Here is an 11,556-nt window from a genome sequence, read left to right as displayed (position 1 = left end):
TATAGTAATATAATTCTACACATTTATAATGGAATCTACTGCTAGTCACTAGAATTTGATGAAGAATTGCGCATGCGCTCGTATTGGTAGAGGCGAGGTGGGAACATCAATTCTGTTCGTTTCTTCCACAAACATAAGCATGTTTTTTTGCACAAGTTTGCAACTTTATGGAATATAAACCGGCTCAAAATACTCGTTAATTATACCCCCAAATCTGTAAGTACTCAGTTCGTTTACTTTGCTCTTATATAACAAATTTCCTCCATATACGCTGTCGAGTTGTTTCGCTTAATTACGTAGCCTAGCTAGCTGTTGCGTGTTGTATCGTAGGACCTGAGCTTCTAATAGCTACCCTGCTTGAGTGTGATACGAAGTAGAGAATACTTTAAAGCAGCATGGGACACATTTGTCAGATTAAAAAATAAATAAAAAATAAAAAGCATCGTGCACTACTTACTGCACGTATTCAAGGGCTACCCGCCGGTGCAGCGTGCATTGTAGAGTCTTTAATGTCTTAAAAAAGGTGCTAGGGTCATCTTCAGTTCGCATACCTTTCATTCAATTTATTGTTTCTAGCTAAATGAAACATGACAGTCCAACAGGAGCTCTGCTCATACGCTAAAATTAAACGGGTGTCTACCCGATTGCTCCTGGATAGCTTTAGTCACATGGTAATTCATTAGCACAGTTTAAGATCATCCAAGACCGTATTATAGGTTATTAAAGTCCCTTTCCACTGTGTGATTAAAAGGCAACTAAAACTATGATCAAAGTAGATGTGAAATTTTTTTTTACCCAACTGAAATGCATATTAGAACTAGACTTTAGCGAAATTGTGTGTTAAGTGAAAGTAATCATCATCACCATTGTATGTCTTTACAGATTGCCAAATCATCTTTTAGGAGGCCGTGGACCTCGGCTTGACTGTGTCCACAGAGGCCAATGGTGTTTAGATGAGAACAGAAGCCATCCTTTAGTGTGAATGTGAATTTCTCTGCACGTTGTCAGATCACCTGTTTGCACAGGATGAAAATTGCAGTAGAAGGCTGTTGCCATGGGGAGCTGGACAAGATTTATGAGACAATTGAGTATCTGGAGCAGAAGGAAGGGGTGAAGGTGGACCTGCTGCTTTGCTGTGGAGACTTCCAGGCAGTGCGAAATGAGGGAGACTTGAAGTGCATGGCAGTGCCAGCCAAGTACAGAACCATGCAGACCTTTTACAAGTAAGTTCTTTGTTTATGTTGTGTTTTTGTTTGGTTTCAAAATCAAAGACACGAGTAAGGTTATTTAAAACTTTATTATTGTCTGTATTGCAGGTATTATTCTGGGGAGAAGAAGGCTCCGGTGTTTACCATTTTCATTGGAGGAAACCACGAGGCTTCCAATCACCTGCAAGAGCTCCCTTATGGAGGCTGGGTGGCACCAAACATTTATTATCTAGGTAGAGACTGACTGATTCCAAATTTGTTTGCCAGCTTGTCTGACTCGCCACAGGCCTGACCTATATAATCACCTGTCTCCAGGTTATGCTGGTGTTATTCGCTACAAAGGGATCAGAATTGGTGGCTTATCTGGTATTTTCAAATCACATGACTACAGGAAGGGTATTTGTTTTTGTTTGTTTAGCTTTTCAAATAGTTGAGGCTCCACTGCTATGCATCATATTTACATGGAATGTTTTCACTTTAAGGCCACCATGAATTCCCTCCATATAATCCTGAAACACTTCGAAGTGCATACCACATCAGAAATATCGAGGTTTTCAAATTAAAACAGGTAAATCTCGCAAGTTCTTCCACACAACTCTAAATGTTTGTCCACTTCTTTAGCTAAATATACAATGTTAATTTTACATGATTGTTTCTGCTAAGATCCAGATGCCCATAGACATTTTCATGAGCCACGACTGGCCTCGTGGAATCTACTACTATGGCAGCACGAAGGAGCTGCTACGAAAGAAGAAATTCCTTCGTCAGGAGGTGGAGTCAAACTCTCTGGGAAGTCCTGCTGCAGAGGAGCTCCTAGCTCACCTCCAGCCTAACTATTGGTTCTCTGCACATCTTCATGTGAAATTTGCTGCCATTATGCAGCATCCGGTGAGAGTGACAGTTGTTCAGTTAGAATTACTGCTGCTAATAAGGTTAAAATCGTTCTAACCATCATTTCGGTGATTTCTTATTTTCAGCCTAAAGGTAAAAGTGCACCACGCGTAACCAAATTCCTGTCTCTGGATAAATGTTTGCCCCACAGGGAATTCTTACAGGTGGGACAACTCTTTTTTTTTTTTTTTTTTAATTGATATATTAGGATCAGAGTCTGGGTTAAAGTGTGTGAGCTAACACCTTTTGTTTTTTCAGATTGTGGATATTCCAGAAAGACCAGGTTCATCTGAGGGTCTTGAGTATGATCCAGAGTGGCTTGCTATTCTCAAGGCTACCAACACTCTACAGAGGACCACTCCTCACCCCTGGAACCCCCCAGAGAATAATGGCTTGCATGAACGGTACACACGTATAGACATAAAAGTAACAAGGCCCGTAAAAGCCGAGTTAGCTTGTGCATGCATGATTTCAGTCTCCCAGAACTAAAACATTAGCTTGAACATAGAGCCAGTGTCATGCAGCAGGGGAAAGGTCACTCTGGAAGAGAGGATCTTGCACTTAAAACGAGCTTTGCATTGTAACTTCCCTGAGCTCTAGGTGTAAAAGGAAACTCGAGCTCAGGGAAGGCCTTTTTGTGTAGGATGTTATCACCACCCGTGTTGCCTTGGTGAAATAAGCAACAAAAATAAGCTCTATGGGGAAAAACAAGTTTGATATTTTCATGTTTTGTTTGGCAGCATGTTCTCCACAAATTAATGCCACTTTTTTTTTTTTTAATTTTGAAGCGCAAGCAAAATGCTAATAACCAATAGGAGCACTAGAGCTAGTCACTGGAATTTTTTTTAAACTACTCAGAGGTCTAAAACGTCAAGACAGATGAAGAATGAAGTTGCTGGTGTAGCTAGTTAGACTTGTGCAAGTTAGAGAGGAAGTATGAAACTCACTGCTTCAGCTGTGGGTTTTCATTCTTTTCCTTCTTCCCAAAGCCAGCAAGCAGAACTGAGCGGGGAGCAATTTGAAGTGTGTCACACTGCTTATTCATAAAAATACATTTTACATAATGAAAATAAAGCAGAAGGAAAGATTTCTCTGGATGCCAATATTTGCTTAAATCAGCTCAACGCACGTTTTCAGTGAAGCCAAAACAATACTTTACTTAATGTATTTGCATCCATACTGGGAGACGGTATAGTGGAGCCTAATAATGAGCTGCCAAGTTATTGTTCAAGTTATTGCTTCAGATGCTTGAAGCAAAGGTCATTATGACTGAGCGTTTTTTGTTCATACTTTCTTTTATAATGTTGGATTGCATACACCCATCAGGTGGGACTTCAGCGCTTCAGAAGCCGCTATGATGCAGGTGGTGGAGGATCTGAGCGGGGAGCTTGGCATTCCAGACAACTTCAGTCCAACGGTGCCATCCTACAACCCCAACAAGCCCCATCATCAGGCTACCCCGAGCTACAACACCAACCCTCAGACAACCGAGCTTTGCGTCAAGTTGGGTCTCACAGACATCTATGCACAGGTCGGGCGGGGAGAAGATGAGGTGGCGAGAGTTCAGGGCAGTGCAGGAGGAGAGGATGACGAAGATGAAGATAGTTTGGGAAGTACTGACGAGCCCAGCGAGTATCCAACCGATACTTCAGGATTGTCAGGTTCATTTAATCCAGATGAGATCACCATAGAAGACGAGTGGGAGGAGGAGGAGGAGGTGAAAGCAGAGGTGAAAGGGGACGAGCTTTTTGATGGGAAAGCAGGTGAAATCCACACACCCAGCCGTATGGTTCTACCTGAGCCCAAATGCAGCGTCTCGCCCCCTCCTCTGCCCGACCTCATGAACCTGCCACCTCCTTCCCACTCTACCCCAGCTCACACTCAGTCTGGAGCAGACAGGGCAGGACAGGGCAGCGGCGACGATGAGGACGTCACAGCTGTGCGCATCCTAAAACGAACCAGCATTGAGAGTGGGGACACTGGCAGCAGAGGCCCAACTCCAAGAATCAAACGCAGAAACCAGGTGATCTATACAGCAGCGGAGGATGACGAGTGTGAGGGATAGTCAGAGAGGCAGTGTAAACTTCTCCGTTAGTTTATATTCATTAATTTATGCCCGTAAAGGTGGACTGTACACAAGCAAAGAATTAGTTTCTGGATTCAGTTTCCACAGAAATTATACCCATCAAAATGTTTTGTTGTTTAAACATGATTTTTATGTATTTTAATCCAACCAGATTTTTTAGAACACTTTTTCTTTTTCTGACATTGTAATTTCAAGATGATTAAAGAGGCCAGAAAGATGAGAACAGCTTTTTCTTTTTTTAAACAGAAATAATGACTTCACAGCTTTATTGAACACTTACATACCGTAGGTGCTGATGGAAAAAGCAAGTCTTTGTTTTAATTACTTGTCATCTTACTCGTACAGACCACTGAACCTACGTTAAAACACTGAACAATGACAGTGGATGCCGTTTCTTGTATATAATGAGCTGTTAGTGTTGAGAGGAACGGCACTTTTTTTTTTTTTTTTAAGCCTTCCATTTGTATACTATTTGAAAATTGTTTTAATGAGAATTCAGTTTTCTCATCAAAATGCTTGGATATGAAAATAAAGCCGAAGAAAAGATTTCTCTGGACACAGATGTGTTTAAATCCCACTGATTTATAACATTGATCAGAGTCCTTTAAACAATCCATTCCAGGTTCACAAGTGTGCTCTGCTAAAAGTCAACAAACATTCTCAGTGAAATTAAGACAATATTTAACATACAGTGTATTCGACAGGATCTCTACATCCATACAAAGAGCCAGTACGGTATAGCCTAATGACGGGGTGCCAGGTTTTTGGTTTATGGTACAAACCAACGTCAGGGAGTAGTCTTGCGCCTTGTCTGCAAAGCACACACTCAAAGAAAGCCCCAAACATGATTGACAGAAAGAAAACGGGGAGTAGGCACTTCTGTTTTTTTGTGTGTATTTTTATCTATTCTTTCCTCATTTTCTTCAGCCAAGCCTTTGACAGCCACTGAGCACACAGCTCATTCTAGTAAGGTAAAGGAAACAGTTATGCCATTTAAGCTGAACACAACATGTGCAGATATACTCCAGACCAAGGAGGTTTATTACAAGCCTCATAGTCTAAACCAAACAGGGAGGACAATGGAATTTAATCAATTCCTTGACATTTGGGAACACCATTTCCAGATGGAAAGCTATAGATGCCAATCAGAATAACGATTTAGTAACCCTGTCCATGTCATAGTTATACACTTCACATCCAGTGTATATTACTGCTGTAAAGAGCTACAGCAAGCTTATTCACACTAACTGAATGTACCTCAATCTTTCAATAAATAATTCTCAGACTTGCAAAGCAAGTTTCACTAATTCAGAACTTGTCAGAAGTTAATGTTTACTTCACGTCTTAACTTTTTGGGTTACCATTTAGACTAAATAAGGTAGGAATCAGATGCTGAAGCTTATCAGTCTGCAACTAAGAGAAGTAGGAACATGGAACATTAAATATGTACGAATTGAGTTGTGTCAGACAAACTGAGCCACAGGAGGGTTGGACAGGACAGAGAGGGGTTCAAACTCATTCCCGGGGTTCAATTTGGTATTTATTCACAGAAGGATCACATTAGAGGGGAAAAGCAAGCAGCTGCAAGCTCTGGGGGGCAGTGGGGTGACTGCCGTCTCAACCTTTTGGCTCTTTTAATGCCTCGGCCCTTTTTTCTCCTTTCGGGACACTCGGCAACATGTGCTGCTCAGTTTGTGCCAATCGGGGCTGTGACTGCAAATGATGCAAGGCAGAGTGAACACGAAAGAAATTTCACAATTAGTGCTAAATACTAGAACAGGCTTGCCACCATCTTCTACATTCCTCTTAATCTCAGTCTTCTCTATACCGTGTCTTTCCAAATGTGGAATCAGAGTTGTTGGTCAACAGACACGTGTGAAACGCTGTCTCTGTCCTCCATCTCTGCTTGCTTTTTGGGTTCTTCCTCTCCTCTTATTCTCTCTGCTTGAACAGGAAGATGAATGCAGAGTAAAGGCTCACCCCCTGTAAGTTGATTGAAAGAGACGAGATGATTGTAGGGCTGTGGTGGTGTGGATGGTAGAATACAGGTGGTCGGGAGTTGTGGAAGTCTAGTTCCCTCCACAGCAGGCTCGGGTGGAATGAGCATCTGGGTCCTGGAGGTTGACTCCCCGATGTCGGGCTGCATGCGTTGGGTTTTGGGTGTCTGTTTTTGGCATCTTTTTTGCTAGATTAAAGAGAAGAGGTTTATTTAGACTGTGACAAGCACATAATTCATGAGGCAGGACTCCTGACGTCTATTAGTCTCTTCTGTGAAAGAAATTATTCTTATATAAAACACAATAACACTCACCAATGGCCAGGAACAGCTCATTGACGTTCATGGCTGTCTTTGCAGAGGTTTCCATAAAAAGCAAACCAGTGTCTTCGGCATATGTCTGGGCTTCCTTTACCATTCAGCATATGAAAAGATCAAATTATTGCACAGTATTAAAAAAACTACTTTCACAAATGCTAAAACCTGCAGATGAAAGGAACTAAACTGTTTTCCATTCACAAATCATGGCTGTAATTCAGCATCACATATATTAAAAAAAAAAAGTCACATCTGACCGATTCGGACATAAGTGTTATTGTGCCATCTCTAATTTTAAGTAGCCTTAAGGAGGCATAATGGACTAATACAGTCTGAATGCTGCTTGCTAACCAAGCTTACTAGCATTAACATATAATTTTGTCCTTGGTTCTGCTCCACATATAATGATTTTGAAACCAAACCAAACACAGCATAGTGTAGTGTAAGCCAGAATGTAAGGTCTGAAGCTTTGTAATATGGATTCCCAAACAGTGGATGGCGAGGCGAGTACCCTTTTATATGCAGTTTACCATTCTAAACTAAAATTGGATGGCTCCTCTTATTGAGCTCAGTTCTTGGTGTCATGGAGACCACCATCCTCTGATATTCTGCTCCATGCTGACATCACTGTTACAAAGCCACTTTCAGCTACTCTCCTGTCACAAGAGGTCGCCACAGTGTGTAGCTCCAACAGAAGCTTCTATATGTACACGCATATACAGTACATCCCCAGTACAGTGTTCTAGTGGATTCAGACAATAGAAGTGTGGCTGTGCCGGGATCCAAAAGGTCAGTGACAGCACTTACACATTCGAACCATAGCTGACTAGTATTGTAGGCCAAAGTCAGACCAGAAAGCATTCCCCACAGTATTAAAATCCAACAGTAGTAGCCTATACTGCTGCAACAAGCATGGTTGGGTTTTTTTATTCATGCTGTGAGATAATTAAAGCAAAAGATTCACTGGGGACTATTTTGTTACAGTTATGAATTGCAAGTGTGTTCCCTTTGCAGCCTCATATTTCTACTTTAGGCTAGCAGTTACAGCTAACGGCTTCAAGGCTGAACATGTGAATCTTAACAGTCTGTCAGCTCCAACAATTGTGGCCTCTGACCTCTTTCATTAACAAGGTGCTTCTATCCATAGGACTGCTTCTGTCTTCAGGAAGTAAATCGGTTATGATTTAATTTGTACCAACAGGGGTGCGTTACCTCATACTCCACCAGTCTCTTCTCGGCCAGGTCAGCCTTGTTTCCAGCCAGGGCAATAACAATGTTAGGACTGGCCTGCCTCTGCAGCTCCTTTACCCAGGCCTTGGCTCTCTCAAACGTCTCCTGCACAAACACAGAACCAAGGTCAGATAAACTACCATAGAGATACCAAGCAAATATGATGCATGTTGGGCATAAATACTGCATCGTTAAAATAATTTATTTATCAGCTCTGAGATTAACTTTTCACCTTTGAGCTGATGCAAATAATGGAGCTGGGCAGTATAATGTAATAACTTCTTTCTAAAGTGTGACATTCAAATGAAACGTCAGTAAGTTCAAAGCCTCTGTGTTGGAAGCATGACTGAGGTACTGACAGAAATAGCACCGCTGAAAGTTACTTGTTAAAATGTAAAAGTCTGAAGACACAGTATGTGTTGAAAAATAATTAAAAAAAAAAATCAATGTCTTGATTATAATATGGGTAAGTACAGAATCAGTTAATTTCCATAAAAGAACTAGGTGAACCCAAAGTCACAACTAACATTGGAGATGTGTGACATCAAAAATGTTTTCCATTTATGCTTTGATATATTTCAGAATTGCTATTTACACAAATATGCATAACTGTAGATGACAACCATTAAAATTTTGCAATACCTGATTCAAAGCAGCGTGTCTGGGCTGCACTTATGAAAACACATTTGAAATAAAAGACAGCTGATATTCCTACTTGGGAAGTGGAATTTCTAAGGCACTTTCCTTCTCCTGCTCAGAGTGCCCAGGATTTTCTTTACTTGTATTTGCATAGTCTAACACAGACAGTCAGGCTAAGTAATCCCACAAAGGTGGTCATCGGCCTGATTAGTCCATCCAAGAAGGAGTTGTGTGTCGCTTACAGCACATAAACCAGTTGCAACATGGACAGGTCCCGGGAGATATTTTACAAATAAAAGAGCAAATTTTTTTCTCTATATTGTCTTTTTTTGCCTTCCTTTTCCCCATCACCACCAGAACCAGTTAGGAAGCTATGGGCATCTGCCTTAAGCATGGATCTGTACGAGATCTGTTCCTGTTTAAACTGAGTTTTTCCTCCCCTGTCACTTCATAGACCTTACAGTAACAGTGGCCATCATGACAACACAAGAAGATCAGACTCAAACTGTGAGTACACAGACACGGGAAGAAGCTGCTTACGCCACACAGAAAGGCCCAGCCAGATGGTGGATTTACACTGTCGCACAGGACAAATATAAAAACATGTTGTAAACCATTAAGTAGATCAAAACGCAAATTTGTGTTTCAACATCAGCCAGTACATGAACTGGATGCAAGGTTCAAAGTTCCAATCATTCACATTGCACTCAAGAATCTTTATTCCTTGTTGAAGCTTCACACTGGGCTTAGGGGCTCTTCCAGGAATGGTGACACTATTTCCCAGAGACATTCATCAGTAGGTGGTGGTTTTGCATTTGCCAAATGTCTTATCTTGAATATACAGATGTGAAGCACAAGCTACCATGGCGATTTAACTCAGTACCACCTTCATAATTCAAAACCCAGGGGTTCAATTCAATTTTATTTATACAGCGCCAAATCACAACAACAGTCGCTTCGAGGCGTTTTATATTGTACAGTAGATCCTACAATAATAGATACAGAGAAAAATCCAATGATCATAGAGAAGATAACTTCAGGTGAACCCTGAAGTTCACCTGAAGTTATCGTCCAACTCTAGCTCTGGGATCATGGGAGCTGGAGATTGAACCACCATCCTTCCAGTTATCAGATGGCCTACTCTACCTTCATAGTCACACCTAACTTCCTGAATTTCAATGATACCAAATATATCCATGTCTAATGATGTAGAAAATGTGGGACGACAAAAAAAGAGGAGAGGAAAGAACTCAAGGAGTTTCCAGGTTAATACTAATATTAGGCTGTCGGAGACATTTATGTGTTTCTACAACTGTCTTTCAGTGAGAATCTTTACATGATTGATTTAGCTAAATGAAATGAATCGTGAATGTTGAAAAATACCTGTAGGCAGCAGTCCAACATTTTAGAACAAATATCAGTGGAGCCAAGACCTACTGAAATTAGAACCTACGTACCGGCTTGGTGATGTCAAAGACAACAATAGCAGCCTGAGCGCCACGATAGTACATGGGAGCCAGGCTGTGGTATCGCTCCTGTCCTGCAGTGTCCCAGATCTCAAACTTCACTGTGGTATCATCAAGACACACCGACTGTGCCAGGAATGCGGCTGGACATAAAAAAAGAAGCATGATAGATCATTATGGGGTTCTTAAATCCACCCCCCCCCCCCAATCAATCACCTGATTAGGAGTTCTCCCAGTTCTTACCTCCTATAGTGGTCTCTTGGAACTCATCAAACTGCCCTTTGACGAAACGCAGCACCAGACTGGACTTGCCCACAGCCATGTCCCCCAGCAGCACCAACTTGAACTGGCAAATCTTGGTCTGCGTTAGTGTGCCGTTGGAGCGGCCTCCGCTCCCTCTGGAGCTCATACTGACCAGAGACAGCAGGGGGGCTGGGCCTCCTCCCTGAGTGGAGACAGGTGCTTTTGGTCACTTGTGCTGCTTCCCAAAACAGACCGAGAGTCACGTGTCACTGACGACGTCTTGACCTCTGTTCTAGTCGTGTTTGGTCTGTGTGAAAAAGCCAGAAGAGTTTTATTTCGGTTCAAGATTACACACTGTCTGCCCTATATACACATATCCTTCTTCCTCAAGGTAACAAATCTTCTCCCGGCGGATCCATACTTTCTAAAGATTAGAAGTTTTCTATGCGATCAAGCACAAGTTTTAATTGCGACTGTAATGTCTCACGTGTACTACCTCTGAATGTGATCACGCCTTACCTCATGAAACGGAAATCCAAGCCGATCCAGAAATAAGTTCTAAAGATTTAAGCCTCATAGGAGGGATGGAGGTCTCGCATACAATCCAGCACCTGTTTAAATCCTAACTGCATTGCACAATATGTACCAACCTTCACATGCTGCTGCGTTCACTGAATAAGAGATGTGTGGGGAAAATAGCGGCCCATTTGATCTGGAGTTTACTGGGGATGCTGCGCTTCTAATTGCTCTCTCCCACCCCAGACACTCGACGCTAACAACCCCCCTCCCCCCGGCACTGCAGCACTTTCTCCATTTGAAACATTAACCTCAGCACCCCGCTGACACGCGTCAGGACAAGAGAGCAGACGGATGACATTCTGGCGTACTCGTGTTGAGGCAACTCCCACAATGACTGTTATCAGATCAGCAACCCTTATCTCGGGTTATGTGCTAGCGGGACAGCGACCCGAGCATTCGGTTCGGACGACACAAAACTGAAACAAAGCCTCGCATTTCGACGCCCAATAAAACACAGCAGTTCCAGCCGAGCGTATAAGTAACACAGAGGTACTGAGAGGAACACATAAGACTATTTACCGTGTATAGTGTCGTTTCAGCCGTGCGGGTAGCGCTGACTTAACTGTTGACAATTTGGCTATCAGCTGGTGAAAGAAAAAAATGTTAACGCTTCCTGGAAATTGGCGCATGCGCACTGAGTGCCGCATTGTCAATTCTGGGAAGAAAAGAAGAGCCGCATATCCTTTGATTTTTTTTCCCTCGTCTTTATATGACACTTTTTAAAAATACAAATTTAGATCAATTATAAGAGTCACAGAACACAAATTCGACGAACAAAATACCGCTCACAGTAAGAATGACAAATTCATAGAAATGATTCATTCTCAGAAAACACATCACCCCCTCTGGAAACGTTCTTTCTCGTCTGGTTATATTTTTTCCGATCTTTAAAGGGTATTC

General features: G+C 42.0%; 2 protein-coding genes across 3 annotated transcripts; one reads left to right on the top strand and one right to left on the bottom strand.

Annotated features, from left to right (window-relative positions):
- Window positions 1-71: 71 nt before the first annotated feature.
- On the top strand, window positions 72-5,047 carry dbr1 (debranching RNA lariats 1). Its single transcript, XM_006805837.2, has 9 exons — window positions 72-216; window positions 883-1,223; window positions 1,317-1,441; window positions 1,524-1,604; window positions 1,691-1,776; window positions 1,872-2,096; window positions 2,186-2,263; window positions 2,358-2,503; window positions 3,426-5,047. The coding sequence occupies exons 2-9, from the start codon at window positions 1,027-1,029 to the stop codon at window positions 4,162-4,164; spliced, it is 1,677 nt and encodes a 558-aa protein (XP_006805900.2). The 5' UTR covers window positions 72-216; window positions 883-1,026; the 3' UTR covers window positions 4,165-5,047.
- rab5b (RAB5B, member RAS oncogene family) lies at window positions 4,293-11,284 on the bottom strand. 2 transcript variants are annotated; one of them, XM_006805835.3, is made up of 6 exons: window positions 11,176-11,284; window positions 10,078-10,384; window positions 9,826-9,977; window positions 7,712-7,834; window positions 6,497-6,590; window positions 4,293-6,370 (listed from the first exon to the last, which is right to left on the bottom strand). In XM_006805835.3, exons 2-6 carry the CDS (start codon window positions 10,241-10,243, stop codon window positions 6,255-6,257), a joined length of 651 nt encoding a protein of 216 aa, XP_006805898.1. In that variant the 5' UTR covers window positions 10,244-10,384; window positions 11,176-11,284; the 3' UTR covers window positions 4,293-6,254. The 2 variants fall into 2 exon arrangements, with proteins under 2 accessions (XP_006805898.1, XP_006805899.1); XM_006805836.3 differs by having other exon boundaries at window positions 10,078-10,279.
- Between the last annotated feature and the right edge of the window lie 272 nt (window positions 11,285-11,556).

This window comes from Neolamprologus brichardi, chromosome 16 (genome assembly GCF_056152115.1).
Source record: "Neolamprologus brichardi isolate AB-2024 chromosome 16, ASM5615211v1, whole genome shotgun sequence".
In the NCBI taxonomy this organism is placed as follows: domain Eukaryota; kingdom Metazoa; phylum Chordata; class Actinopteri; order Cichliformes; family Cichlidae; genus Neolamprologus; species Neolamprologus brichardi.
Note: the sequence above shows the minus strand (reverse complement) of the source record. Positions and strands in the feature narration are given on the sequence as shown.

Excerpts from the sequence above, each read along its gene's own strand:
- dbr1 (XM_006805837.2), top strand. The coding sequence starts at position 1,027 with ATGAAAATTGCAGTAGAAGGCTGTTGCCATGGGGAGCTGGACAAGATT. Across the intron at positions 1,442-1,523 it reads ACCAAACATTTATTATCTAG|GTTATGCTGGTGTTATTCGC; the intron begins GTAGAGACTGAC and ends ACCTGTCTCCAG. Across the intron at positions 1,605-1,690 it reads ATCACATGACTACAGGAAGG|GCCACCATGAATTCCCTCCA; the intron begins GTATTTGTTTTT and ends TTTCACTTTAAG.
- rab5b (XM_006805835.3), bottom strand. The coding sequence starts at position 10,243 with ATGAGCTCCAGAGGGAGCGGAGGCCGCTCCAACGGCACACTAACGCAG. Across the intron at positions 9,978-10,077 it reads CCAAGAGACCACTATAGGAG|CCGCATTCCTGGCACAGTCG; the intron begins GTAAGAACTGGG and ends TTTTATGTCCAG. Across the intron at positions 7,835-9,825 it reads TCTTTGACATCACCAAGCCG|GAGACGTTTGAGAGAGCCAA; the intron begins GTACGTAGGTTC and ends GTGTTTGTGCAG.